This window comes from Hemicordylus capensis, chromosome 6, assembly GCF_027244095.1.
Source record: "Hemicordylus capensis ecotype Gifberg chromosome 6, rHemCap1.1.pri, whole genome shotgun sequence".
NCBI lineage: Eukaryota > Metazoa > Chordata > Lepidosauria > Squamata > Cordylidae > Hemicordylus > Hemicordylus capensis.
Window position 1 is genome coordinate 857150 of NC_069662.1, and position 27452 is coordinate 884601.

At 65.7% G+C, this 27452-nt stretch overlaps 3 protein-coding genes across 11 annotated transcripts in view; 1 reads left to right on the plus strand and 2 right to left on the minus strand.

Moving 5' to 3' along the window:
• Positions 1 to 4796: 4796 nt before the first annotated feature.
• On the minus strand, positions 4797 to 15399 carry PCOLCE (procollagen C-endopeptidase enhancer). Of its 2 annotated transcripts, none has more exons than XM_053259495.1 (9): positions 14989 to 15399; positions 11411 to 11519; positions 10533 to 10794; positions 8164 to 8288; positions 7832 to 7968; positions 6829 to 7091; positions 6479 to 6553; positions 6039 to 6209; positions 4797 to 5057 (listed from the first exon to the last, which is right to left on the minus strand). In XM_053259495.1, the coding sequence occupies exons 1-9, from the start codon at positions 15021 to 15023 to the stop codon at positions 4897 to 4899; spliced, it is 1338 nt and encodes a 445-aa protein (XP_053115470.1). In that variant the 5' UTR covers positions 15024 to 15399; the 3' UTR covers positions 4797 to 4896. The 2 variants fall into 2 exon arrangements, with proteins under 2 accessions (XP_053115470.1, XP_053115469.1); XM_053259494.1 differs by lacking the exon at positions 14989 to 15399 and adding an exon at positions 12077 to 12321.
• Positions 12394 to 15770, plus strand: MOSPD3 (motile sperm domain containing 3). 4 transcript variants are annotated; one of them, XM_053259560.1, is made up of 4 exons: positions 13327 to 13638; positions 14047 to 14191; positions 14954 to 15112; positions 15371 to 15770. In XM_053259560.1, the coding sequence occupies exons 2-4, from the start codon at positions 14146 to 14148 to the stop codon at positions 15400 to 15402; spliced, it is 237 nt and encodes a 78-aa protein (XP_053115535.1). In that variant the 5' UTR covers positions 13327 to 13638; positions 14047 to 14145; the 3' UTR covers positions 15403 to 15770. The 4 variants fall into 4 exon arrangements, with proteins under 4 accessions (XP_053115533.1, XP_053115535.1, XP_053115534.1 ...); XM_053259558.1 differs by lacking the exon at positions 14047 to 14191 and having other exon boundaries at positions 12394 to 14046; XM_053259559.1 differs by having other exon boundaries at positions 13327 to 14191.
• A 273-nt stretch (positions 15771 to 16043) lies between these two features.
• The window catches only part of KIF1C (kinesin family member 1C), a 50018-nt gene continuing 38609 nt past the window's right edge, over positions 16044 to 27452 (minus strand). For all 5 annotated transcript variants that reach the window (XM_053259465.1, XM_053259467.1, XM_053259464.1 and 2 more), the window contains 15 exons: positions 27278 to 27355; positions 27069 to 27134; positions 26520 to 26598; positions 26099 to 26177; positions 25650 to 25795; positions 25030 to 25208; positions 23851 to 23930; positions 23427 to 23502; positions 22912 to 22991; positions 22675 to 22769; positions 22157 to 22240; positions 21223 to 21403; positions 20368 to 20440; positions 19358 to 19990; positions 16044 to 18186 (listed from right to left, as the gene is read on the minus strand). In XM_053259465.1, the coding sequence (XP_053115440.1) occupies positions 17437 to 18186; positions 19358 to 19990; positions 20368 to 20440; positions 21223 to 21403; positions 22157 to 22240; positions 22675 to 22769; positions 22912 to 22991; positions 23427 to 23502; positions 23851 to 23930; positions 25030 to 25208; positions 25650 to 25795; positions 26099 to 26177; positions 26520 to 26598; positions 27069 to 27134; positions 27278 to 27355 (2679 nt within the window). In that variant the 3' untranslated portion in view covers positions 16044 to 17436. The remainder of the gene's footprint in view (positions 18187 to 19357; positions 19991 to 20367; positions 20441 to 21222; positions 21404 to 22156; positions 22241 to 22674; positions 22770 to 22911; positions 22992 to 23426; positions 23503 to 23850; positions 23931 to 25029; positions 25209 to 25649; positions 25796 to 26098; positions 26178 to 26519; positions 26599 to 27068; positions 27135 to 27277; positions 27356 to 27452) is intronic.

Genomic DNA, 27452 nt, shown 5'->3' on the forward strand with positions numbered 1-27452 from the left:
GGTGGGCCAGGCTGCTGGCCACCAGCAGGCCGCAGACGCCCAGGCAGTAGCTCCACAGCGGGTAGTAGAAGGGCGCCGGCGGCGGCGGCGGCCCTCCCGCCTCCCCGCCCAGCGGCTGCAGGGAGTGGAAGGCGAAGACGAAGACGGCCACGAAGTGGGTCCAGAAGTTGCCCGTCTCGTTGGTGGGCCGGAAGGCCGAGCGCAGGCACTGCGCCAAGGTGTAGCCCGGGCAGCGGTAGCCGCTCAGGATGAAGCTCTCGGCCACGCCGGGCGGCACCTCGCTGGAGCGCAGCAGCCGCCCGCCCGCCGGCCGCGGGCCCCGCCGGGCCATCTGGCCGCCCAGCCCCATGGAAGCAGCAGGCACTCCTTGCGCCGCGGCGCGGGCTCCCGCCGGCTCGCCCTCTTCTTCTGACCCGCCGCTACCGAGGCTGGACGGCCAGGCGGGCTGCCTCGGGGGCGCTGCTGCCGCTGTCCCGGGAGAAAGGGGGCCGCTGCTGCCGCTTAAGGCGCCGCAGGGCCTCCGCTCGCTCCCTCTCTCAGGCGGGCGCCCCCCACCCCATCCACCACCGACCATGCAGCTGGCGGCCAGGGGCAGGGAAACGCGCCTAGGCGGGCTGGCCCGGAAGGCCCGAGTCAGGGATGCTGCTCCTCCAGCGCCGGCTAGGGATGGAGAAGCCGCCTCCGCTCCGATGGGTCCAGCTGCCCCCGTGCGGCTGGGGAGCCCCTCCCCGCAAAAACACCAAGCTGCCGGTGGGGGAAGCTGCTTGCCTGCCGCTCAGAGATGCAGCCGCCTCTTCGCAGCCCGGGGCGGGGGGGGGCGATGTCTCACCGCGGCGGCGGCGGCGGCTGGTGCCGGTGCTGCTGGACAGGAGCGCCAGGAGGCCGGGATGAACGCGCGGAGGGCCGAGCAGCTGCTTCGTCGTCTCCAGGGCGGGGAGGGGGGGCAGGGCCCGTTTTGCTGTCTTGCGGCGGGTGCAGAAGATGCGGAGACCGGCGCGGGGAGGGGGCGGATGACAGGTGTCAGGCGGGCGGAAGAAGCCGAGGCGGGAGGCAGCCCTCGGGAGGCTTCGCCCGCCGCTGCTGCTGCTGGCGGCGGCGGCGGCGACTGCAGCAGACGCGCGACCGGCAGAGGACGAGGGAGCAGAGGAGAGAGGTGGGCGGGAGCTGCTACCTGCTGTGAAGGCGGGCTTAGGGAGCCCTCCGGCGGCGTCCGGCTCCGCCCAGCCCGGCCCCAAGTCCCCCGCTGGACAACCCACCCTGCGGTCCCGGTGGCTTCTTGCGCTGTGCGGCGCCGGTGCCGGTGAGGGAGGCCCCGCCCCCTGGCACACCAGCCCCGCCCCCGTGGGGGTTGCATTCGGCAGGTCGTGGAGCGCCGCCTGGGGCCGCTGCAGGTGCCCCTCCGAGCCCTGAGCTGGGCTGCAGGCTCCGGAGCAGCAGCAGACACGCAACCCCTGCGGGCCCAGGAGGAGAAGCCCAGAAGGCAGGCTGGACTGCATCTGGCCACCCCTCTCCCCAGTAGCGAGGGGTGCTGGGGGCGGCCTCCCCAGCCCCCTCCCTCGGTGTGGGGGCGACCTTGGCCCGGCCGAGGCGCTTCGCCCCTTGCGGCCCCCAGCGGCTCTTGGGAGGGGGGCAAAGGGGGCAGCTACCTCTGCGGAAGCAAGAAGCGCGAGGCCAGCCTGCGCCCGCCCCGCCTGCACGCTGGGGCCTCCTCCCGCCCAGGCTGGCGGGGCCCAGACGCGCAGCCTCGCCTACCCTTTCCTCGTCCAGTCCTGCCGCGGAAGTGGTCAAGGGGGCAAGTCAGGGAAGGGCGAGCGCGGGGGGGGGGCGCCGGAGTGGAGACGCCCAGGAAGGGGCCCGCTCGTAGCCTGGGCTCCCCCGTGAGGCTGGGCATCTCTGGACCGCCCAGGCCGGCCCCAGCCACCACCCCCGCCGCCTCTCCCCCCCCCCGCAGGGCCTGGAAGTGTTCCGTGCAGCGCCTGAGCAGCCGCCCCGCCTTGCTGGTGGGGGCTGAGAGGGGGCGAGAGCAGCGCCCGCTGCCCTCCTGCGCGCGCCTCCTCCTGGGGAGGCCTGCCGTGCGCAGCCGCTCTGGACCGCTCCCCCCCCCCAAACAGGGGCACCATCACGGGGCTGGAAGTGGCGCGGGATCGGGGCGCCGGAGCACCTCCCTTGGGAGAAAAGGCGACAAGCAACTCGGCCAGGGCGGGGACAGGACAGAGGCCGCTGCTGACGCCATCCTGCCAAGGCCAGGGGGGCGTCGGTTTCGCTCCCTCGCATAATACTACGGGGGGCGCTCAGAGCCATCCAAGTGCAACTGACTGGCAGCAGGTTCGGGACAGACCAAAGGAAGTCCTTCGTGCGCGCAGCACAGTGTGTATGGAACTCACTGCCACAAGACCTGGTGACAGCTGAGTCACTACCTGAGGGAGCTTTCGAAGGGCTTCGTTGGTCCAGGGCCATTGGCTGCTGCTGCAACGGCCAAATGGAACCTCCAGGTTCAGAAGCAGCCCACCCCATCAGTTGCTGGGGCTCAACAAAGCGAGGGGCTCCTGGCGGCCTGCCCTGGAAGGGTCTTCCTGGAAGCATCTCATTGGCCACTCGGGAGCAGGAGGCAGGTGGGCGTTGCAGCCCCCTCGAGGTCGGGAGGGACCCCCCAGGGACCCCTGTAACAGATGGGCCCATCTTGGGACGGCTGTTCCGCTGACCCCCACCGCCCGCCTGCCTCACGCCCTGCGGGGCCCACGCTCCGCCGGCCTGCCCCACAGCTAGCTCCTGGCCTGTCCTCCCCTGTGCCCGAAGCCTTCCCCTCCGCGGCGCACCCCCAAGGCCAGCTCCTGCCCGCCCGCCCCCTTCAAGCTATTGATAGGCACACACATCCCCCCCCCCGCCCCCATGCAGGAGCATTCAGGACCAGCTTCCAAGGGATGGGGGCAGGGACCTGCTGCTCCCAGCCCTGGCCCAGGGCCCGGCGTGGGGGTCGCTTCAGGACAGCAGCTAGGAAGCTTGCGGGGGGGGGATCGGTTGTCAGCGTCTCTCCTCCTGCCGCCCGCCCTCTTTTTTTCTGACCTCTTTCCCTGTAGTCCCACCTGTGGCCACACGGAGGCGCGCAGGACCGTCAGAAAAGCCAGGGAGGAGCCGAATCTCCTGGGCTCCCTGGCTGTGGGGGGGGGGGTCTAAGAGGCGGCGGGGGGAGAGCTAGGACTCCTCTTTGGTTCCCATCCCAGGGGGCAAAGGAGGCCTAGGACAGCCGGGTGAGGAAGTGTGGAAGAGCGAGGCCTCCTGGGTCCTGGGGGGGGGGGAGGAGGAGGAGGAATGCGCCCCTGGCGTCCCTCTGCTGGGGTGAGCAAAGCCCACGCCTTGAATTTCCGTCTGTGCTGCTGCTCTTCACCAGAGTAACCGGCTGGTCTATGGGTCAGGACCTCCCCCTCAGTTCTCGCCGATCCTCGGAAGAGCCTCGCAGGGTTGCTGCTGGAATCCCCACAAGCCCCCAGGCACTGGGAGCACTTTGCACACCCAAAGGGGGTTGACCAGGCCTAAGTGTGAGTTGCATTCACTGCTCAGCTGCCACTCCAGGAAGAGAGTGGGCTGTAGGGGGCAGGAGCCAAGGCGCCTGGGGGTGCTAAGTGGGGCAGGGAGCCAGCCCCCCCCCCCAGCTGCTGGGCCAAGGCCGCCAAGGTGGGGTGGAGGCTGGGAGGGGAGAAGGGGGGGCTGGGCTCCAATCCAGTAGGGAGCGTGGGGGCCTTGCCCCGGCTACTCTTCCCCGCCCCATCCATCCCTCGTGGGGGGGGGGGCTTGGCCTGCGGCTCCAGCCCTCACAGGCAGAATGATGTGGCAGGCCTGCTTTGCCGCTTCCCTTGGCTTGCTCCGAGACGCGTGGGTGGAAACTTAATCGGCTCTTTCCTCTGCAAAGCGGCCGCATTCCAAGAGCTGCTGCTTCCCAAGAGGAGGGAAGGCTCAGCCTCTGGCTGGCAAGGGCTCTGCTGCACACAAGCAGCCCCCCCCCCCCCGGCACTGCTCCCCAAGACCTCAGGCTGCACAAGGGAGTGGCCTGCTTGGATGGGGAGGAGAGGCCGGCCAGGGAAAGCCTTGCTGAGGGGTCCTTGCGCCCAGGGGAGCCCTTCCGCGGAGGGGGGGGCCCTGGAGCCCAGCATGAGCACCCCCCTCCCCCACCGAGGGAGCCACAGCCAAGAGGCTGGCCAGGCAGGGATGGGCCCCCGTTGCCCGCCTGGCGGAGGAGGGCCCTTCTCGGCAGCTGCTGGGGAGCCAGAGAAGGCAGCCTTGCCCAAGGTGTGGAAGCTCAGCCCCGGATGACTTCCATCCAGACACTTGAGCCAGGACCTGTCAATCCGTCATCTCTCCCCTTCCAGGCGGGGGGGGGGGGAGAAGGGGGGCCTCCTCAGGCTCTGTTTTGATAGGAGACCAGCCGCCCCGCCCCCAAGAGCCAAGAGAAGGAGCAGAAAAGATCCGCTGGGGGGGGGCTTTGCAGACAGAGGCAGGCGCTGGGCCCCTCCCCCTGCCATGCTGGATGCGGGGGTGGGGGTGGGGGTGGGCAGAGGCTGCTGACCAGCCTCCCCTGCCCCAGAGGAGCCCTTCCGCCCGGGAGCGCCCAGAGCTGCAGCCTCTCTGCTCCTGGGAGAGCGACCAGCAGGCGCTGAGATGCCTGGGCCGGGGTGGTCCTGGGCCTCCCAGCAGGCGCAGCTCACAAGTGCCTGCCTGCGCCTCGAAGGGAAGGGTGGGCCGCAGGGGGTGGTCTCCTCCCCACCGGCTCCAGGGTGAGCAGACACAAGGACGGGCATGCCGAGGGCCACACTCTCCCCCTTTATTGGTTACACTGAGCCCGGCCGGGGCATCTCGGAGGGCGCTGTCCGTGTGGGGGCTGGGAGGACGGCGGGGGGGGGCTCAGGTCCTCTTCCTGGCCGCAGGCGCCGTGCAAGGCCGCTTGCCGATGTTGGTGAGGATCTGGTGGTGCTGCTGCTGCCGGAAAGGAACCACGAAACTGCTGGGGGGCAGCTGTCCCGCCCCACTGGCATCCACCTTGCCCATGAAGACGTAGCTGGCACCTGCAGGGGAAGGGCAGGGGGTGAGGCACGGCACCCCCACTGCGAGCCAGCCCCACTCCCCCTCAGGCGGCCTGGAGAGAGGTCTGCTTGGGCCTTGGGCCCTCCTCCCGGTGGCCCCCCAAGGGGCGAGGGAAACGCACTGGACTGTCCAGCTGGCCCGGCCCAAGACGCGGGACCGGACCCTCTGCAGGTCTCCTTGGGCACCCTGGAAGCGCTGCCATCGTGCAAAGGGGCTGCTTGTGCCGTTGGGCTGGCCTGGGGCTCACTCGACCTACGCTAGGCCTCCCTGTCTCTGTGCTGCCTATTCCCTTGCGCCAGGGGCAGAACATGTCCCAACCGGTGCTGAAACCAAGCCCCCGCCTTCCCTGCAAGAGGCGTTGCCCTCCAATGAAACTGATGTTGAGCAGCATGTTCAGGACTGGGAGAAGAAAGCCCCTCTTCACACCCACACTACATTGTTAACCTGTGGAACCCACTGCCACAAGATGTGGGGGCGGGCAGCATTTAAACAGAGATTAGGCAGATTCCTGGAGGCGGTCTGTCAGTGCCTGCTAGGCAGGACAACTACATGCAGCCTCCATGTTCAGAGGCAGTATGCCACAGGATGTCAGTTGCTGGGGGCAGGAACAGCAGAAGGAAGCCATGCACTTGGCCGGATCCAGCAGGGATCTTCCGATGTTCTTGGAGATATGTCTTGCTCTGCACCCCCTTTCCAGCTCGTATTCCATCCCCTTCTTGTTCATTCCTCAGCAGGGGGAGGACCTTTCCGACCTCCCTGCCCCTGCCCCACCCACCCCCCGGCCATCCTGGGCACTCTGCAAGTCTGCTTGTGGCGCAGCCCCTCAGCAGTGGCGGGCTGCAGCGGTGCCCCTGAGCATCTGTGGTGGGGCTTGAACAGGGGATGCCAAAGCCAGGCCTGCGAGGAGGCAGGGAGGCGGGTGTGGCGCACCGTGGGGCAGGGCGGTCCCCCCAGGCACTCACCTTTCTTGAGGATGGGGCACTGTCTGCAGGGCACGTCCAGGCGCAGTGTGGCTTCGCCTCCTGCTGGGGGGAGGCTGAGGGCGCCCGCCTTGTAGGTGTGGATGAGCAGCACGGTGGCCGTCACTCGGCTCCCGGCTCCCCGCACGGCCGTCTTCACCGTGCCCGTGACCACTGCGAGCAGGAAAGAGCAAGCTGGCCGTGGAATCGCTGCTGCTGCTGCAGGGCTGGGGGGCGTGGGCAGATCTGGCCCGGCCTTGGGGCGGGGTGTGCAGGAGTGCCCTTCTCATTGGGGGGCTCCCCCATGGCCGCAGCTGCAGGGTTTCCCCTTGGCAGTTTGGGTGCTCCACCCCCGGCATGGCTGGTGCAGGTGGGGGGATTTCCCCCGCCATGGCATTCCTCCCCCCCCCACCCCACCACTCAACTGCCCCAGAAAGCCTCACCAAAATCGCTGGCACAGAAATTGCTCTGGAGGGTGCCTGTCCGACGGCAGCGTTCTGGGCACGTCGTCACCTCACCTGGGGGGGGAGAGGGGGGCAGTCAGAAGAAAGGCCAGGCCAGCCACAGGCACTGCCCCAGGGGCAATAGAGGGGCTCCGGATGCTGCTGAGGGCACCCGGGGGCACAGCACTCTGCACAAGCTCCCGGGCACTCTCTTCACTTCGCCGCCTCCAGGGTGGCCTCTCTCCCTCCTCTTCCAGCGCTTGGAACACATCCCAGGACAGAAGCTGGGCGAAGCTTCCCTGGGCCTGGACGCTCCCCCCACCGGCCCTCTCCCCACTGGGCTCACTTACCCGTGCTGGCGGCTGTGGGGGCCGGGGCTTGGGGCCGGGGCTTGGGGGTCGGCTTGGCCGGTTTGGGTCTGGGCGCCGTGGGCTTTCTGCCGGGCTGAGCCGGCTTGGCGCCCGGGAAGACGCGGCCCGTCGGCTTGGAGGCAGCTGTGTCCACCAGCTCGTTGCGGCTCTTCACCACGTAGGAGGCCGAGAAGCCGTCGGCCGTGACGCTGAGGTCGGAGACAAACTGGACCAGCAGTTCGTTCCCATCCGAGTAGATTGGGCTTGAGGGGAGGGGGGAGAGCGGTTGGGAAGGCCAGACAGTTCGCAGCCCCGGGGGTGGGGCGGGGAGAAGAGGCCCCGGCTGCCGGCAGACTCGGGCGGAGGTGGGGTCCTGGGAAAGCCGCCAATGGCCTGTCCGGCTGGGGGGCTCCCGCTCTGGAGGAGCCCGGCTGGGAAGCAGGCCTTGGCCTGGGACGAACCGAAGCTTTGCAAGATCTGAGCTGCTCGGCCCAGGTCTGCGTGGGGAGCTGCCTCTCGCCACCCAGCCAGCCCCGTCTGCCTGGCATCAGCCCTCCGGCCTCCAGGCAAGGGTCTCTCTTTCCCAGCCCTGCTGGAGATGCTGCCAGCCAGGGCTGGAACCCGGGACCTCCTGCACGCCAAGCAGAGGCCACTCCTAATGAGCGGGGGAGGGGGCGCCAAAGGGGGCCGGGCAGGTTGTTCCTCTCTCCCCACATGCCCTGCACACGCACACGCACACACACACACACACACACACACCCCAAGCTCATTAGGACCAGCCACCCCTCCCAAGACCGCAGCTGCTCCACACGTCAATTCAGGTGTCAACGGAACCGTTCTGATGCAGGGGTGGGGGGGATGCTTCTGCTTCTTGCACACACGGCGTGGAGGAAGCCAGACTGGAACTCAGCGTCAACGAGAGCCGGGTTTGCTTGGCTCGGAGTCCTAGGGCGCTTGGGCAGGCGCCTAAGGGGCTCCCGGGGCGCTGACGAGGGGCTCGTACCTGGGCGAAATGTCCCCGCAGAACTTGCCAATGCGCCGTGAATCGTCCCGGTCTCCCCCGTTGAAGACGGCCACGTAGTCGTAGCGGCAGTAAGTGTCCAGCTCCACGTCAAACTTGCCAAAGGTCAGGGCCACCACCTGGGGCAGACGGGGCGGGGTGTCAAACTCCCCATCCCTGGTGCGCGAAGGGAAGCCGGGGCAGCAGCTGGCTCCCCTCCCAGCTCAAGAGGGGAGGAGAAGGGGGCCCACCTCTGGGCGAGGAGGAGGAGGCTCCAAAGGTGCTGCTGGGGAGCCGAGCGGGGGGGAGGGGGCAGGAGCCACTGGCAAGATTACCTTGTCCTTAGGGGCGATGATGTGCCAGGAGCAACTGATGCCAGGCGGGTAGTCGCTCTCGGGCCAGTTGGGGGTCTTGAGCGTGCCCTGGGCCTTCTCCAGCTTCCCCCCACAGAACTGGTGCTCTGGAAAAGAGGGGGGGCAGGGAGGTCAGCAAGCAGCACCAGGCCAGGGAGAAGCAGGAGCCAGCCATGCAAGGCAGAAGGGCGCCCCTGGGGGGCCACGTGCAGGGAGAGGCTGCCAAGGCACGGCTGGGGTGGGAGAGGAGGGGAGGGGGCACAGGCGGTGGGCCTTGCCTCTGGGAGTGGGAAACCGGTGCCTCACTCACCTCACTCGAACCAGGGGCCACCCCATGAAAGGGAAGGCCAGGGAACCGAGGGCCGGCCCTTTCCCCACCGTGCCTCCGGAAGCGGTGGGATTCTCTGCCACCAGCTGGGGGGGCTTTCAAAGGGGCTTGGAGACATTCAAGGAGGACCGGCCTGCTCAGGGCTACGAAGCCAGGCGCAGAGGCCGGAGAGGGGGCTGCTCCATCTCCTGCTTGTGGGCTTCTTCCCACTGTGGGAAACGGGAGGCTGGACGAGGCGGGGCCCCTCTTAGGGCCCCTGTTCAAAGCCCCAAGACCGCCACTGGAGGGGAGCTGCTGCAAAGGAAGGGCGGGGGGCGGGGGGGGGCAGGCAGGCAGGCCGGCCAGCCGGCGTCATACGGTCTGAAGCCGGGCTTGCTCTGCAAACAGCCCAGGGGGTGAGCGGCTGGGCAGGAGGCCCCAGAGGGAGCGCAGCAGCCACGGCCTGCCTAGCAAAACACCCACTCTGGAGACCGCAGAATCCTTGCTAATGACCAGTTACAGAGGAACTGGGGACGGAGGTGGAAAGGACCCAAAAGCGGAGCGTCCAGCACCATCCCGCTCAGGAGGAGGAAGTGGGGCGGGAGGGCCGAGAAAGGCAGGGCTGCTAGCTGCAAGCCCCTCCCAACCTCACCTGCAAACCCCTCCTGATTCTTCTGGTTTCCCCTCAGCAAGCCCCCCCCCATTTGCTTCTAGCCACGGCAGCCCCCTTCCAGGCAGGGTCATTCTCCCCCCCCCGCAAGAAGCCAAGCCAAATCCAGGCCTTTCCCTCTAGTCTCCCCAGGAGGGGCACTGTAGCTGCAGCTAGGAAAGGGGGGGGTCCCCCCAGGGTCTCATACTCACCATCCCAATAGTGCCATGATCCCCAGAACCCCCAGGAGCCTATATGATTGGCACCCCATTTCCGCCGTCCCTTTGGGCGCCCTAGAAAAAGTGCCTGTACGTTGGGATGGGGAGTGGGGGGGGAGGGAGGCAAGCGGGCGAGGGTGAGGTGGGGAGGGGGCACACGTTGCCACGCTGCCTCTCCCCTTGGTCTAGGCACCACGGCGAACCAGAATGCGGCACCCTCTGAGGCCGGGGTTCCCCGCCTGGGCTCCCCAGATGTGGGACCCTAACTCACGCCATCCCCAGCCACACTGGCTCAAGGCCAAAGGGCTGGTGGGAGTCGCTGGGGGGCACCGCTTGGGGGCCCAAGATGGAAACGCCGTAAGCTAGTTTGATGGGCTTCTCTCCCCCAGCCACACCCTGCACCCCCCACCCCAAACAGAGTTGGCGTAAAGGGTGGTGGGCGGGGGGGGGGGGGCACCAATGCTTCCTACTCAGAAAGGCCAGCAGATGGCTCACGGGAGTGCCTGGCTGGATCTGTCATGGGAGGTGGTGAGAAATGCTGGGAATGGGAGCTCCGACATTCCTGGGGCTTCTGGTCTGGGAGCTGGGTGCACATTCCAGGCTCCTCTCCCCACTGGCCGTGCCCCGCTGTGGGGTTCCGCGGGCTCTTCTCTCCACTTCCCGTTCTAACAGGCCAAGGTCAAAGAGTCACGGTGGCTGCAGAGCAGAAGCAACATTCCCGGCTGGAAAGCCCCACATTCTGTGCACACGTGTGAGCAACCGACTCTGGCTAAGAGGTGGAGAAGCCTCTTTCCCCTCTCCAACAATTCCAAGCAATTTAAGAGACAGGCCCCCCCCCCCCTCATTCCAAGATCCTCCTAGAGTTCACTATTGGCTGTTTGTGGTCACCTGGCACATGCGGGGTGGTGGGGGTGGGGGTGGTTGTCATTTGGGGGCCAACAGAAAAGGTGAACCTCTGCATGCACAACAGCAGCCACAACAGATGAAGTGGACAATCAGCTAAAATCAAAGAGGAATTCAACTCTGAAGATTACGTTCTCCAGACAACTGTGGCTTGGGCTTCCCTTTACCGTGAGCACCATTTCCCCAGCGTGCCGCGCTCCGGTCCAGAGCCCTGTGGGTGGAGGAGGGGCAGCTGGAACAGGGGCTTTCTTGGCAAGGAGGGCCCCCCCCTTACCGTTGATGTGAGGAAGCCCACCGCTGAACCACACCAGGAATCCTCTCCCGCCCGTCCCTTCGTCCGACACCATCTGCAGCATCATGTGGTTGCTGGTGGACAGGACCGCGCCTGGGCGGAAGGTGCCGCAGAACCGGCCCAGCCGCTGCGCCTCGGCCGCCACGTGCCCATTGTACACATCCAGGTGGTCATAGCGACAGGTGGGGTCCGGCTCCAGGTCAAACACTCGGAAGGAGAGCATCACCACCTGGCCCTCGGGCACCTGGGGAGTGAGCAGGAGGTCAGAGGGCAGGCAGAGGCTGGGCAGAGACGGTGGGAGGAAGGGAGTCAGTCGCTGGAGCAAAAGGCAAGAAGAGAGGAAGCCTACTCCGGAGGGTGCTTGGGACGCGCTCCCAAACGCGGACCCCCCTTCCCATGCACACCCCAAGTTTCACCTGCACCTCACTTCAGAGATCGTGCTACGCTTTTAGGTGGAGAGACAAAGGGAAGACCTCCACATGGGGCGGGGGGGGAGTCACCCATCGGATCAGATGCAAGCACGCAGAGCTCTCTCCCTGCCTGGAGAGTGGGGGTGGGGGTGGGGGAAACGCTGCCGCTCTGACCTCACTACGGATTAATGCCCGTCTCATGGCAAAGGCTGAACATTTTCATCGGCACAGCCCGGTCCAGGAAGAGGTGCAGGAAGGTGCAATGGCAGAGGGCCTCTGAGCATGTGCAGGGCACCTCCTTCCTTACCTCAGAGTGGAACTGCAAGCAGCCCCACCGTCATCTGGGTAAGAGAAGGGGCAGGGACACACAGCGGCGGCGGCGGCTGGGAGACTGGCTGGGCCCCAGTACCTCTCTGCATGGAAGCTCCGCCCGTCCAAAGGGTTAGTTACCGTAATGGTCCAGGTGCAGGTCTTGCTTGGGGGGTAGTGGCTGGGAAAGCCCTCGCTGGCAATGTACCCCGTGTCTCCGGTGTGGTCACCCCCACAGAGGAAGACCGGCCTGGGGAGAGAGAGAGAGAGATGGGGAGTGAGAATCGGGCAGTGGGGGGGGGGCTGGGCTTGGGAGTCCTGGCAGAGATGGGCCAGGCGTGCCACTCTGGATACCCCCAAGCCTTGGGTGCCAGGAGGGCCCCATTCCTGCAGAGCTCTGGGTTCAAGTGCAAGCTGGAGGCAGGCAGCCAGGAGGGGGGCCAGTTGCCTCCCGTCGCTGGCCAAGAGGCCTCCTCCCCTTTGCCCCAGTAGCTCTTGACGCCACTTCCAAGAATGCTGGGAATCCTGGCAGCAGCTGCTGCAGCCTCTCGCCTAAACCCTTCCAGATGTGTCGGAGCCCGCCGCCGCCGCCGCCGCGGGGCTAGGGCTTGCGCCCCCCGCCCGGCGCCCCACTCTGATCAGGAGTGGGGAGCGGGGCCACATGATCTGGGGAGGAGGCTGCAGGAGGACTCTAGTGCGGAAAGAGAGCCGGCAGGCTGCGGGGCGAGCGAGGAGAGTCAGGCGCGGGGCGGTCCTCTTCCTGGGGGCCCCCTCTGGGAGGGGGAGGGTGGGTGGGGGTCGCCCTACCTGGTGTGGTTGGTGGCGGGGGCGGCCGGGGGGCTCTGGGCCCGAGTCAGCTGCAGCAGCGAGAGCAGCAGGGCCGGGGGCAGGAGGAAGAGGCGGAGGGCGGCGGGTTCCATCCCCGTGGCTTCTGGGCGCTTCCTTCCCTGAGCTGGGCTGGAGGAGCCTGGACGGACGACGGCGAGCCTGGGACGGACGAGGCTGCTCCTGCCTCCGCGCCGCGTGGAATGACAAGCGGGTGGCTGGGTGTGTGTGTGTGCGCGCGCGGGTGGGTGGGAGCAGGGAGGGAGGGGAGGTGGCCTCCAAGGGGGCCGGGCCGGGCGGAGAGGTCCCGGCCGAGTGCTGCAAGGGAGGATGGAAGGATCACTGTTGGAGCGCCTGGCTGGAGACAGGAGGGGAGCTCTATCGAGCATGTGCAGAGTGCCTTTCGCTACCAAGCGGGCCTACTTGCCCGGAGAACTTCTTTCGGCCCTCCTCACCGACACCGCCCTCCCCCTTCGGGTTATTCCTCGGAGCAGCGTTCGGGGCCGGATCTGAGAGGTTCTTTTTGACGCTCGTGATCTCGCCGGGTCCTGGGCTCTGCTATGCCCGGAGGGGCTGCCTGCCTGGGCCGTGCTCAAAGGGGCGAGTCTCCTGTCAACCAGCGTGGTGTAGGGGTTAGAGTGCTGGACTAGGACCGGGGAGACCCGAGTTCAAATCCCTATTCAGCCATGAGACTTGCTGGGTGTCTCTGGGCCAGTCTCTTCTCTCTCAGCCTAGCCTACTTCACAGGGTTGTTGTGAAAGAGAAACTCAAGTCTGTAGTACACCGCTCTGGGCTCCTTGGAGGAAAAGCGGGATATAAAATGTAATAATCATCATGTTCATTCCCGACACGTGTGGTTCTTAACAGACGTGCCCCGGTAATATTGTTTGTTTGTTTATTAGATCTCTATACAGCCCTTCCAAAAATGGCTCAGGGTGGTTTACACAGAGAAATAATTTTTAAAAAAAGGTGGCTCCCTGTCTTCAAAGGGCTCACAATCTAAAAAGAAACAAGATAGACACCAGCAACAGTCACTAGAGGTGACTGTTTTAAAAAACATCTGAACACCCATCTCTCCTCCCAAGCTCTTTCAGCTTTTAAAAATGTCTAGGTTTTAATTCTGTGGTTGATTTTAAACTGTTGAATTGTTTTTTTTATGTGTGTTTTAATTGTTTTATGTTACTGTTAACCGCACAGAAACGAAAGTTTGGGCGATCGAGAGATCGATATCTGCCCGAGCGCAGCTTCTTCCCAGCAGCCGCAAAACGCGCCAGGGAAGTCCGTTGGGGAGCCCAGGGGGCGGGGCCCGGCGTAGGAGGGAACCTCTGAGGGCGGTGTATGTGACGCAGAAGGCAGCTGGGCCAATGAGGACGCGTGCGGCGGGCGTGGCCTTTGCGGGAGGTCCCTGAAAGCGGGCAGGGGTTTTCCTGAGGCGCTGGCCAATAGCGAGAGGGGAAAGGAGAGGCCCCGCCCATGGGCGGCCACAGAGGGGACGCCTGGGGCCAATCCAGGCGAGGCAGAGGCGGAGCTTCAGGAGGCGGCTGGTGAGCGAGGGGGCTCCTGCGGGGGCGGTGTCCGCCCTTCGGCTGCAAGGGGGCAGCCAGGGCCCGGAGGCGCCCGCCACCCGCCAGGCCCTCCCATGGGAAAGGGGCCCACCCAGCCGCCCAGGGGTAGCAGCTTCCCGAGGCAGGACTGGGACGCCTGAAAGCCCCCCTTCGAGCGAAGGGCCGGGGCCCGGGACGGGTCTTCTCTCTCCCGCTCCAGCTGAAGGGGACCTTTGAGCATGTGCCGAGTGCACCTCGCTTGCTGCCAGCTTCATCCGCGCTGTGGTTCGGGACCGGGGCTTCCAGCAGACCAAAAGCGGGGCGCGGGGGGACCCCCTCGAGGGGGCAAGGCACCGCCGCGGGCCCCATCTCGCTCTCGCTCTCTCCCCCCCCCCTGCACCTCCCCAGGTGTGTCTGATGGGAGGAAAGCGCCTCTCGTGACGCTGCTCCGAGGACGTGGCCACCCTGGCTCAGCACGCAGAGGGCAGCAGTGGGCCCTGACAGGGCATGGGGCAAATCCTATGCCGCTGGGTCCTGGTGAGTCTCTGCCCTGGTGAGTCTCCGGTGGACGAGCAGAAAGGAAGGGGGGGAGGGGGGCCCGCCCCACATACTTCCAAATCATGCCTTAGGCAAAAGCCAGCTGCCCCTGCTTGTAGCGGAAGGCCTCAAGACCCCGCGCGAAGCCAGACCCCTCCGCTCCTGCTCACTGAGCCAAGAGGCACCTTTTCAAAGGGGCGATTCTCTTGATTGAGCACGGGGAGAGCAGCTGCCCTCTCCACCCCCAGCACAGCATCCCTGGTGTCTATCTTGTGTTTCTTTTTTAGATTGTGAGCCCTTTGAGGACAGGGCAGCCCTCTATCTATCTATCTATTTATATCTCTGCAAACCGCTTTGGTTGAAAAGCGGTCTGTAAATGTTCCTTGTATTTGTAACACCCACCCAGTAGCCCATCAGCCCCTCCGGAGCCCGCATCTAGGCCTCAGCAGCTGCCTCCTAGCACTGGCCAAGCAAGCGCCTCCCGAGCCCCCCGCCCTAAGAGAGGGGTGAGCCGCCCCCTCCGGAGCGAAAACTAAGCAGATTGAACCCGTTAACAGTCCCAAACCGGAACAAAAGGGCACGAAGAGAAGGCGGGGGAGGGGGCAACCCGGACCCCCTCTTTCCCCTATCGCCTCCCCACTGTATGAGGCAGAAGCCCGCCCCCCCGGAGAGAAGAGACTGGTACCCAGGAGGGCTGGCCAGATGCCCTTTGGGAGCCGCAGTCTCCGAGGACAGGAATGCAAGGCAAGCAACTACTTTCCCTCTCCCTCCCCTGCAGGCCCACTCGCACCCCCGCGGCCTCTTCTCCTCTACCTGGCGATGGCCGCTGCCTGCCTGGGCGTGCTCATGCTCCCGCTGCAGGGTCAGCCCAGCGAACTGCTGCCGTCCATCCTCCACGTCACCCCCCCACAGAAGCTGGTGGCGGCTTACATCCTCGGTAGGACCCTCTGTCTGTGGGGAGGGGGCGGGCCTCATTGAGAGGGCCTGGGAGTCGAAACCTCGAGACGGCTGGCCAGGAAGCACCACGGGCCACTCGAGGGTCAGACTGGGCTAGCAGGCAGCCGGGTAGAGGGATATTCCCATCATGCCCTGCTGGAGCCCCCCCCCCCACGGGGTGGGTGCTTTCCTGCCCGGAGAGGGGCGGTGGGTTCCTGCAGCCTCCTCCCTGCTCTTCCTCTCTCCCTCCGTCCAACAGGTCTCCTCACAGCGGCCTTCCTCCAGAGCTGAGCCCATCCCGCCCCTTGCCAGAGGAGGAGTCTGCACCTGCTGGGAGGCGGCAACTGGACTACTGACCGGGCTGGCCCCTCCTGCTTTGGGGGCCACGGCTCTGGGAGAGGAGCTCCCAGGCTGAGGGAGGGGGGGAGGCCTCTCTCTCCTTGACTGCTGCTGCCCCAAATGGCCCCCACAGCCATGCCCCCCCCACCAAGGGTTCCGGTGGAGCTGGAACATCTGCGGGGAGGGGCCAGGAGGCAAGCAGTGGGGCGCTCAGGCCTGCCCTCCCACCAGCGGAGCTGCTTGACCCGCTTGAGCCTGGACGACTTTCCAGCCATCCAAGTTTGAAATAAAACGCAGCACCCCACGAGGGAGAGAGAGACTTTGCCCGCCTCTGGCCTCCTCCCACTGCGGCCTGCTCGGAGCAGCGGGGGGGGGGACTTGGGGGGCCAACCCAAGAGGGGGCAGCAGCCAGGTGCCACCACCCTTCGGGCTGCTGCAGCCAAGAGAAACCGCTCTCTGCCTCAGGCAGAAGAGGCGGCCCTCCCCCCCCCACTTCTGTAAATGACTAAGTGGGGCAGGGTGTCTGCCAAGCCCCCCCACGCCCTCCTCCTCCCCACAGCCCCCCCCCCCGTTTGTAATGAGGGAGCCAAGGGAGTGGTTGCCACCTTTATTGAACCGGAGCTGGGGGGGCTCTTCAGGGTCAGTTCCAGCAGGGTCCGCCCAGGAGGGGCTTTGCCACAGACCAGACGCACGCACACCCCTCCCGTTTGCAGACCCCCCCACCCCAAGTCTCTAGAGGAGAGAAACCCACACGCAGCACCAGAAAACCCATCAAGGACACCCCAAGAAGCAACGCTGGAAAGGCAGCAGTGACCCCCCCACACACACACCCAGAGTTTTCTGATTTGCCAACACCCTCTGGCAACTCCAAAGCGGGCGGGGGGGGGGGGAGGATCTCCTTGGGGCTTACTCTGCAGCATTTTGGGCCAGCTGGGGTGAAAATCATCCAAGCCAGGGCAGGGGAAGCCCCTGGGAGGGTAACTTTGGCATGAGGGCAGCCCAACCTCACAAGAGCGGGCGGGGGGGGGGGGGGGTGATGCCGCGGCCAGAGGCAAGCCAGCTGGGCCACGCTCCTCCCTCCTCCACGCACTGAGAGATGTGGCCCTGGGGAGTAGCAGCAGCCCCCAGGGATGTAGACCCCCCCCCACGCACGCACACACAGGGGAGCAGCAGCAAGCCCAAAGCCCTGGCTGGCGTGCAGCCTGGCAGAGGGGAAGGGGAGGCTGCGGGGGGGGGTGCACTCCTGCTAAGGGCCCCCACCCAAGTCTCTGGGCCCTTTGCCACAGAAGGGAGGGGAGAGGATGCTGGCCCCGGCCTCCCTCCGCCACACAGAGTGGGGGCCTCTGCCACATTCCAGGGCAAGAGGTGCCCCAGCCGGAGAGGGGCAGTGATTGTGGGTCCCCCCCCCACCAACACCAAAAAAGCCCAACACAGGCAGAGAGAGAAGGGGGCCCCGGTGGCCGCAGGCCAAGCACAACCAGCCTCCAGCCAACAGTCCCAACACAACGCAGGCGGCGGGGGGGGGGGCTGCAGAGGCGTTTGGGCCCCTCCCTCCCTCCTGCTCAACTCCTCCCCCCACTCCGCTTCTCTTGACAAGCTGCCCTCCTTGCTCCAGACCCTCACAGACTTCCCGCGCTCCCCACAGCGGCAGCCCTCCTGCCCGCCCCAGACCCTCTCTCTTCTTTGGCTTTCCTACAAGCAGCAGCCCTCCTCCAAGGGGGCTCTGCTCACCCTGACCGCCCCCCTCCCCCCGTCGTCGCACTGCAGACCCCCCACGGCCCCCTTCCCGAGTCTCTTCCCCCCACCCCCACCGCGCACAGCAACCCCTCGTGGCACGGCGCCAGTCCTGTCTGTTCCTCCTGATGGAGTCCGAGGCAGAAGTCCAACAGGCACAGCCCCGCCTCTCTTTGGCTGCCCTCTGTGGGGGGGGGGGAGATGAGCTGGCAGCCCCTCCCCTCCCCGGCTCCTCCAGCATCGCCCCCCCCCTCAGACGGTGCTTTCGCGTTCCTGCTGCAGGTTGGGTGCCGATCGCTGCCTGCGCATGCGGGGTGGGGTGGTGCTGCCGGGGTTGCTGGGCCGGTGCTGGGGGTAGGGCTGGTGCTGGCGGGGGTAGTAGTTGTGCTTGCGGGCCTGGCCGTGCTCCTGGGCCTGGCCCCGCCGGCCCCGCTGCTGCCCCCCTTCCAGGGAGTTGCGCCGGCTGGGCTGGGCCCCACGCTTCTGCTGGGGGCCGGGGCTGCTCCGCCGGGCAGGGGTGGGGCTGGCAGGCGGGTGGGGGGCCCCCTCCCTGCCGGGGGCCGGCGGCTCCTCCCCGCCCCCCACCATGAAGGCGGAGTTGGGCCCCCAGGAGTAGCGGTGCTGGGGGTTGCTCTTGAAGGGGAAGCGCAGCTTGCAGTCCTGGGGGGGGATGAACTTGCCCGGCAGCGGGTGGGCCTGGCCCCGGCGCAAGGCCTTGGCCAGCTGCTGCTGCTGCAGGTTCTGCAGGCGGGCCTGCTCCTGCCGCAGCCAGCGGAGGCGCCCGCGGCGGAAGGCCGGGTCCTTCTCCATCAGGCGGGAGACCCGCTCCAAGGAGGAGGAGGAGGAGGGCGAGGAGGGCGAGGGCGAGGGCGAGGACTCCTCTTTCGGGCAGGGCGGCGTGTCGGGGCTGCTGGCCCGCTCCTTGGCTTCCCCCTCCGAGGAGACGAGGAGGCCTTCGGCAAAGAGCAGCGAGCCCCACTCGTTCTCCAGGTCTTCATCTTCCTGAGATGGGGGAGAGAGAGAGAGGGAGGGAGGGGGGGAGAGGGCGGTCCGGTCAGGACCCTGGCCTGCCCCGAAGCCCGCTGGCCCCCGCTGCCCCCCACCCCCCGTCCGTCCGTCCCAAGCGAGAGATGGCCCTGCCTGGGAAGAGCCACCAGGAGCTTCTTCACTGCGGGAAGCGCTTGCAGCCAACGAGGAATCACCAGGGTGGCCTCGGAGTGGGCTGAGCCGTGCAGCAGGAGGGGCTGGGGTTGCTGGCGGGATACCGAGGAGGCAGACCGGGTGATGGCCTGCTGCCCGGGAAGGGGAAACGCCCACGCTGCACTCACTTTCCCGCCCCCCCGCCCCGACACAAGATTAGTTCAAACAAGCAACGTGGGGGGGGGCGGGGGGGTGGGGTGCACAGCCAGGGCCGGAGAGCTGGGAGCACCCCCGCTGTGCAGGTGGGGGAGGCACAAGCTGGGCCAGGCAGCTTTCTAGCCCCCCACCCCCACCCCGGTTAAATGTGCAGGAGAGGCGCTGGGAAGGGCCCACCCGACCGCTCTCCCCTCCGCCGCCTCCCCCCCCCCCCGATCCTGCCCGGCTCTCTGACCCTGGCTGGGACCGTGTGAACGAACCCGTCGTCTTATAAACCTCTAGGGGAGCATGAGAGAGAGAGAGAGAGGGAATGATGATGCGTGGTGCAGAAATACCACGAGAAGAAACTCTTCTTCGGGACCAGCAAGGGAACGTCTGTCCTCGCTCAGTGCAGAGTTGCACGGAGAGGCCCCACGGAGACCTGTGTGCCCCACAAGGGGGAAGGCCAGCTCCCCCAACAGCCCCAGACGGCTCCCTTCAGCACTTGGGCTTTTGGAACTTGGAGAAGGCAGCCAACTCCCCCCCCCCCCCCGCTTGGGAAATGTGCCACCGCGAGAGGCCGCCGTGGCCACTGGCTTGGGTGGCTCTAAGAAGGGATCAGAGGAGGAGCATGGAGGGGGAGGTCAGTCAAGTGCCATCCAGATGGAGCCTCCGTGTTCAGCAGCAGCATGCCACTGAATGCCAGTTTGCTGGGGAGGCCCCTTGCCTTCCTGCCAGCAGCCGGCTGGGCCCTGTGGAAAGGAGCAGGGTGGGGTAGATGGAAGAGCGAAGGCCACTTTGGCGGAGCCTCCTGCCACCAGAGCAGTGAAGTGCTCACCTGGGCAGAGATGGGGATCACACGCTCCATCTTGACCACGCGGTCCTTCAGGGCCCGGATCTCCTCGTCCTTCATGTTGTTCTGGATCTTCACCTCCTGAAGGATGTCGGTCAGCTTGTCGATGTGAGCTCGGAGGTCCTCCACGTCGGTGCCAGGGGCGCCAGCTCGGCCGTCAGCGGCCCCTCCTCCCCCGGGGCCGCTGCCATCGGACTCCCCCACGCCCACCGTGTCCCACACGTCGCGGGCCACGGCGCGCCAGCTGTCCCGCTCGTTGGGGTCGCGCTTGCCGTACAAGCGGCAGAGTTCCTTCATCTTGACGATGCTCATGGCCTCGATCTCCTGGCGGGAGTGCCGGAAGTCGTTGAGCGCCACTTCGTAACAGATCTCCTTGACCGCCTGCATCTTGAGGTCGGCCAGGGTCAGCCAGCGGGGGTCCTTGGCCACCCGCCGGCGCTGCGGGATCTGGTACACGCGCAGCGGCTCCCGCTTCTTGCCCGAACTGGGCAGGCCGCACCGGCGCACGATGGTCTGCACTTTGGTGGCCGGGAGCTTCTCGCGCAGCGACGAGATGAGGCGCCAGCTCTCCTCGCACGAGCGCTTGTCAGAGTCGTCGCCGCTGTCGGAGTCCGCGTACTGCACGGGGAGGGAGGACGGAGAAGGAGGGCTGAGGACGGGGGTCCCCCCATGCCCCTGCCCCCCGCACAGCGGCCAGAACCAGAGTTGCCGTCACTACTAAGAAAGTCAAGTTGTGCCGTCGAGTCGGTGTCAACTCCGGGCGTCCACAGAGCCCCCCCCCGGGGTTGTCTTGGGTAGAATCCAGGAGGGCTTGGCCACGGCCTCCTCTCGCCCAGCCATGTTCAACCAGCAGCCTTCTGCTTGCCCGTCAAGCCTTTCCCTGATGCACCCCTTAAGGGGCTGCTGCCGCCACGAACATGTGCAGCACCAACCGATCAGCTCTGCACGCATCCCGCCCCCTCCTGTCGTGGGAGCGCCCCCACCCCCACGCTTACCAGCCTCTGCTGCTCCAGAAGCAGGTCCGCCTCCTCCTTCTCCCTCCGATACTGGGTCTCCAAGTCCTGCAGTCTGGAGTGGGGCAGGCAGGGACAGGAGAGAACGAGAAACACTCCTCAGGGGCTGGAAGCAAACCTCAAGGCGAGGAGGAGGAGGAGGAGGAGGAGGAGGAGAGCTGGCCTGGTGGCAACAAGCACCAACTGCCCCCTTGGCTAAGCAGGGTCCACCCTGGTTGGCATTAGGATGGGAGACTCCATGTGTGAGCATTGGAGGATATTCCCCTCAGGGGATAATGGGGCCGCTCTGGGAAGAGCACCTAGGTTCCACGTTCCCGCCCCGGCAGCATCTCCAAGAGAGGGCTGAGAGAGACTCCTGCCTCTGCAACCTGGGAGAAGCCCCTGCCAGCCTGTGAAGACAAGACTGAGCTAGACGGACCCAGGGTCTGACTCAGTCTACGGCAGCTTCCTCCTCCCCAAGCTCCAGTGAGTGGCTCATGGGCCAGGTGGTTCCAGCAGCACCATCACAAGAAGGCGAATTTTCTCCTCTGTGTCCATGCGATTGCCTTGTGAAAAAGTGTCCCCACACACAGTAATAAAAAGCCGACCACAGCGAGGACGTGTAGCACCTGTAGAAGGCGCCTTCAGCTGGGAGCAAGGAAAGTCCCTGCCTCCTGAGAACGGCTCCCCTGGCAGCCTTCTGGTGGTGGTCCCTCCCTGCCTTGCCACAGAGGCTGCACCCGAGCCCGCCCACCCTTCCCACCGGCCCAGCCTCCAGGAAGCCCTGCTCGGGCTTGGGGGCCTCCTCCTTCTGCCCTCCAGCCAGGTCACACCCACGTCCCCCGCAGGGGCACCCACCTCTTCTCCATCTCCAGCTTGATATCAATGCCCTGCTTCTCCAGCAGCTCCCGCTGAGCAAAGTTCCAGTCGACCGGCTCCACCTGGCTCTCGATGGGGGCATTGCGCTCCCGCTCCAGCCGGGCCTGCTCCGGGTGGTTGAAGCGGAAGACGTGGTTCTTGCCCATCACGATACGGTTGCCTTGATTGGGGCGAGGCGGGGGGGAGAGAGAGAAATCAGTCAAGCAGGAGGACCCACACTCAAGAACCCCCGTCTCAGTCCTGGGACCAAAAGGCAGGACAGAACTGTATGTGGGGCTGGGCCCATAACTCTGCTGTGTGTGGGGGGGGTGTGTGTGTGTGCCCTGCTTTGTGGGCAGGAGGCCACAGGTTCAGGCCCGGGCACCAGTGACTTCAAACTGGGCTGCGTGACTTCGGCCCTCCAGCGGCCTTTGGACTATAGTTCCCATCATCCTGGTCAGCCACAGTGGCTGGGGATGCGAGGAGTCGGTCCAACATGGGTCGTGGGGCCAAAGTGGTGCAGCCCGAGTTCAAAGGACCAGGTGGCAGCAGGTGAGAAGACAGCCCTCTTCCTGCCCAGGACTCCGGAAGAGCTGCAGCCGGTCAGAGCGGACGGCCCTGGGTCAGCCGGACCAAGCTCCGACTCTGGCTAAGCAAGGCCAGAGCACAGCCCTGCCCCTAGGCGCCAGATCCACCTCTCTCCCTCCATGGCGTCCCAGATCTGAGCAGGGCCCGTCCCGCCCTGCCCCTGGGTAGCGGGCGGGTCTCTCTGCCGTGCCCGAGGTGGTCTCTTCTCAGCCTCCGGAGTCTCCCTGTCCCCGCTACGGTTCTTGGGGCCTGCTGGAGAAGCAGCTCCCACGGGACGGCCGGTGCAAAAGCCTTGGGCGGAAATGCCTCCCTCCGCCCGCCCAGCTCGTGAGCTGCACCACTCTACCTGATCTCAGCACCAGGGGCTCCATCACCGGCTTCCCGTTGACGTAGGTCTCTGCACCCTCACAGGGCTCCAGTGTGACCACCACTGCAAGAGAGAGGGCCAGGGCTGAGGGCAGGCAGGCGGCAGGACCTGGGGGGCCCCCCACAGCAAAGCCCCAGGCTGGCCCCATTTGCTGACAGGGACAGAGGCACATAGGAGGGAGGCCAGCAGCGGGATTTCAGGAGGGAAGAGAGTGGTGGTGGTGGTGGTGGGGAGAACATGCGGCGGGGGGAGGAAGTGGGGATCTTCAGTCTGGTCCCCTGGTGACGCACCCCACCCCACCCCTCCATCCTGCAAGTCCGATACCTGTTGGCACTCTGCCCCATGGCCAGGCCAACCTGCTCCACGCAAGCACAAGAGAGGGGAGAGGAAACGTGGTTATGACAGGGCAAGTCAGAACCCAACTCACGGCGACCCGGAGGGAAAGCCTGAACCCCTGCAGACCCCTCCACCCCACCCCACCCCACCCCACCCCTCACCTTCTCCGGACTCGCTGGCGACGCTTCGGAATACACAGTGCTGCTCCTTAATGAACTGCCCCGTCAGCTTGATGTCCACGTTCTGCTGGCCGACTCTGGGCAGAGACGGCAGAGTCAGGGGCGGGGGGCGGCAGCGGCAGCCGGAGCCAGGGGCAGAAAGGGGGAGCGGGCCGGGAGCGGCTCCGGGCGCCATGGGCCCCACCTGCAAGTCCACCACCAGAGCCCAGGGACCCTCACCGTGTGACGCCATCCTTGATGTGATAGAGCAGGCACTCCGACATCAGCGGGTCCTCATTCAGGTTCACCAAGTGCGGCGTCTGCAGAAGACGTGGGCAGGGTCAGCGGCTGGGCGGCCTTTGCACACGCAGAGGCTCAAGGGGTCCCTGCGGGCCCCGCTCCGACCGTGCCACTGGCGCCACCCGGGGGCTGCTGCCAGGAAGCCAGTTCCAAGCTCCTCTTCATCTAAGCCAGGGGTTCTCGGACTTGGGCCCCAGAGAAGGCCCTCCGTGGCTGGGGGTGGTGGGCGTTTTACACCGGCTGCAACAACTCCTGATCCACGTCTTTGGGACACACCCAAACTCCCCACAAGTTGATTTACTTATTCCCAATCCCGCCCCGCCCAAGACACACCTGGACCGTTTTCACACAAGGCAACTACAAGGTCAAGCGGGCGGGGGGGGGGGGGCTCGGCCCCATGGCAGAGCGGATGCCCCCCACCCCCACGGGTATGTGTTGCTGCTTCGCACACTGACCTTCTTGGGAGAGAAGACTCCCACCGTGCCACCATCCTCACGGAGCGCCACCCCCATCTCCGCCAGGAGAGCTTCCCTGCGGGGGGGGGAGCAAGAGGGGGGGGCACCCGTCAGCCAGAGAGCTGGAGTCCCACATTTCCGTTCTCTCTGACGGGCGGGGCTGGCATGCAGAGCGAGATGAGACAGGCGAGCACCCCGTGCCCCCCCCGCCCCCCAGGCCGATGCTCTGCAATGCAATATGCCGCACAAGCACTGCCCTCCCTCCGCTAGCGGCAAGGTGGGGGGCAAGGGAGCCCACCCCCAGCCAGAGGAAGGCCTGCATGCCTTCCACACTGGATGTCCACGCCGGCCAGAGCCTCCAGGCTGGCCAGGCACCAAAGGCCAGGGGGCAGCCAGCCCCTCCTCCAGCAGCCCCCGCACTCACCGCTCCATCCGGATGGCCTCCGTTTTCCGCAGCTTCTCCTCCCAGGTCTCGTTGAGCTCAGCAATGATCTTCTCCGTTTCCTAGCAGGGCAGGAGAGCAGGCGCTCAGGGCAAACTCCGCCTAGGAAGCCTGTGGTGGGGGGGGCCCCCTCTCCCTCCCACCCCATCCCTTCTGCTCAGGAAGAGGAGCTGGCAGGCGCCTGGATTCTCAGAGCAGAGTCCAAAGAGGCCGGCAGCCCTGCGGAGGAGCGAGCCTCCATGGAGGCTCCTGGGCTTCCTGCCCTGCTGGTGGGCTTCCCCTGGGGCATCTGGCTGGCCCCTGCTGGAAACGAAGGCTGAGCTGGGTGGGGGGAATTTGCTGAGGATGCGCCCGCCTAGTTGGTTGGTTGACTGGCTGAAAATATTTACCCTGCCCCTCCAGTACACAACTGTTCGGGGCAGCTCACGAAAATGTAAAATAAAAGTAATAAATTTAACCAAATTAAGTAAACACAAGCTAGAAGCCAGGCTAAAACCACCATCAGAATTAAGTTTCCAATGCACAGTTATTGTAAAAGCTAGAAATTGAGAATGATGAAAAACTAAAAACTAAAGAACCTACCGGATATAAGCAAAGAGAGAGGTTAAAAAGCCTCTTAAAAAAAGAGGTGTGTTGAATGTTTTTTTTCAAAAGCAACTATTGCCTCAAGGGGGACGAGGACGCCCCGCCAGGCCTCACAAGACCCAGCATCCGGCAGAGAGTTCTGCTTGCAGAAGACGCCGCGGCCGAAGGGTCCCCCTGAAGGTGGTCTCCTTCCTTGCAGGGCCTGGGAGCCCCGGTGGCAGCTCCTGCTTCACTGGAAGCCAGCCAGATTCTCCTGGTCTGTAGAAGGGCGGAGGGCTCAGCACGAGCCTTCCATCTCCAACAGAGGCCCCAACAGAAAGCCCTCCGGGTTTCAGGTAGACTGGCTCTGAACACGGGGGCTCCACACAGCGGCTCTGACTAGCCATTAGAACCTGCTCCGAATGATAGTGCTTTGCTGTCTGCAGTGATCAGACATCACTGATGGCAGAGCAGAACATTCTGGGCTTGTTTAGAGAGTAGGGAGCGTTGGAGGTGGGATCCTGGTACTCCGGGGCAACGGCCAAGCCCGCCAAGCGACTCTCTCTCCCAAGGACACCCCCCCCGCACGCGCCTCACCTGAAGCCTCTCCATGGCCTCTTCCGTGCAGATGATCTGCCCCTCCAGGGCGGGGTACGGCTCTGCCTCCCCATTGTGTGCGAGGGGCTCCAGCAGGAGGGAGGCGGCGGCGGCAGCCGTCGGGGCAAAGCACAAGGCCGGAGCATCCAGTCCGCCGCCTGGGTCTTCGGGCTGGGAGCCTGAAACACACACACACACACACACACACACACACACACACACACACACACCCCGAGTCAGAAACCGCACGCGTCTCCCATCATCAGCCCTGATGGAACCAGCCCCACGGGCAGCAAGGAGGCCGCTGCCAATTCAGAAAGGCAGGAGCAGATGCTCCCCAACGCAGCCCCCCCGCCCTCCCCCAACAGCCAGAGAAGCCGGGAAGGGCTGGCGTTCCGCCCCTGTGTGCCCCCCGCCCACGGCACTCATGAGGGTCTGGCGAACTCCAACCTCTCTGCCAGGGCTGGAGATGTTCCCCACCTCTCGGCTCCCTGCCTGCCTACTGCTAGCGAGGGCTTCATTCGGCTCTCCGGGCCGTATCTCTGCGGTGGCTCATGCAGGGACGGACACAGACACACACCCTGCCCGGCCAGGGTCCTCCCGCCCCCCACCCTTCGCACCATCAAAGGGGGTAGCCGGCAGCCCCTGAGCAGAGAGGAGGTCTCGAAGCCTGGCCACTTCTTCCTTGAGCTCACGGATGAGCCGGGCATTGGGGTCCTCGTTGATGACAGCGTTGCAGCGGATCTGCTTCGTACGGTCAGCATAACTGGTGGGGTGGGGTGGGAAGAAGAGTTCAGCAAACGAGCGGGGGGAGGCACGCATGAGGCCGCCTTAGGGCAGCCCTGCTCATCTGGGTCAGCATCGTCTGCCCTGACCAGGAACAGCCCTCCAGGGCTTCAGGCAGGGGTCTTCCCCAGCCCCACCTTGGGACGCTGCCTGCCTGGGACGGCACCTGGGCTCTTCCGCATCCTAAGCGCTGAGGAGCAGGGACGTTACTCTGGCGAAAACCATGGTGGGGGTGCCTGGTAACTGGAGCCCTCCCCACACCCACCTGCCCCCCTCAGCTCACCGGAGGGTGCTCAGCGTCTCCTCGTAGTTGATGTCGGCTGGGCTGAGTGCAGCGATCATGGCTGTGCGGGAATTGCCCCCTGAGAAACAGAAATGGGGGCGGGGGGGGAGAGAGAAAGAGACGGAGGTGATGCCGATCTGGAGAGAAAATACACCGTCCATTCCTAGCGGCTCCCCCTTGCGAAGCGGCCCCCGAGATCTTTCCTGCCAGGTGGAGGAAGGCAGCAAAGCCACCCAGCGGAGAGCCCACGATCCAGCCGCCCCCAATGCCTCGAGGGGGCTCAGACGTCACGACATACAAAAGGCCGCCTCAGACTGGCGGGGGGGGGGAGCCCCCTTCAACCTCCACGCAAGGCAACCCCACGTCCTGCCACCACCCCCAGGCCTGCCCCCCCCCGCCCCAATCCTCACTTTGCACTCACCCAAGTTCTCTTTCAGAAGCCAGGTGAGGACTGAGTCACGGTAAGGGATGAATTCAGACTTCTTTTTCTTGTTATTTTGCTGGGCAGGTGGGTGGGTGGGAGAAGAGGATGAGACAAGGAACCAGGGGCCCCCTCCCACTGCCACCCTGTAGGACTCTGCAGCACATGGAGTGGGGGGGGGAGTCTGTCCAAGGATGAATGGAACTTCCATGTGCAGTGGCAGTGCCTCTGAAGAGCAGACAGTGGAAGAGAACTGCTGCCTCCGTGCCTTGCTGGTGGGCCTCCCAGAGGGGGCTGGGGGCCACTCCCTGTGGCAAGCAGGGGGCTGGACATGATGGAGCCAGAGGGACCCTGCCTTGCAACACCCCCCCGCCCCCACCACTTGGGGCTGAATTCCGTCCTCCCTCTTGGCCAGTTGCTCTGAAGGGAGGAGCAGCCCCAGCATCCCCCCCCCCCGGAGCCTCAGAGGTGCCTCCCCCCTCCCCGGCAGAGGCCATCTCTGGGCCTCTGCAGAACCCAAGAGGCCACCGCCCTGCCCAGCCAGCTCACCATCTCTGCCAGGGCGGAAATGACTTTGCCCAGCGTGGTCAGCGATTTGTTGATGTTGGCGCCTTCCTGGAAGGGGGAGGCAGCAGCGGGAGGGGGGGGGAGAGAGAGAGAGAGACCCCCCCGTCAGCACAAGCCCCAGGAGTGCGCACTCCTTGCGCCAGAGGCCGCTCAAGGCCAGCCCCTCCCCACCAGCGGGCGACCCCTCTCACCTTGAGCCTCATGCCCTTCGCTCCCGAGGAATCTGCTCGCTCACTCCCAGCCAGGTCCACCAGGCTGATCTTGCTGACCTGGGAAGAGAGAGGAGGTGGGCAGGGAGAAGGCGGTGGAGGGGAGGAAAGAGGCAGGCAGGCAGGGGGGGGGGACGAGTCTCCCCTGGCAAGGGCT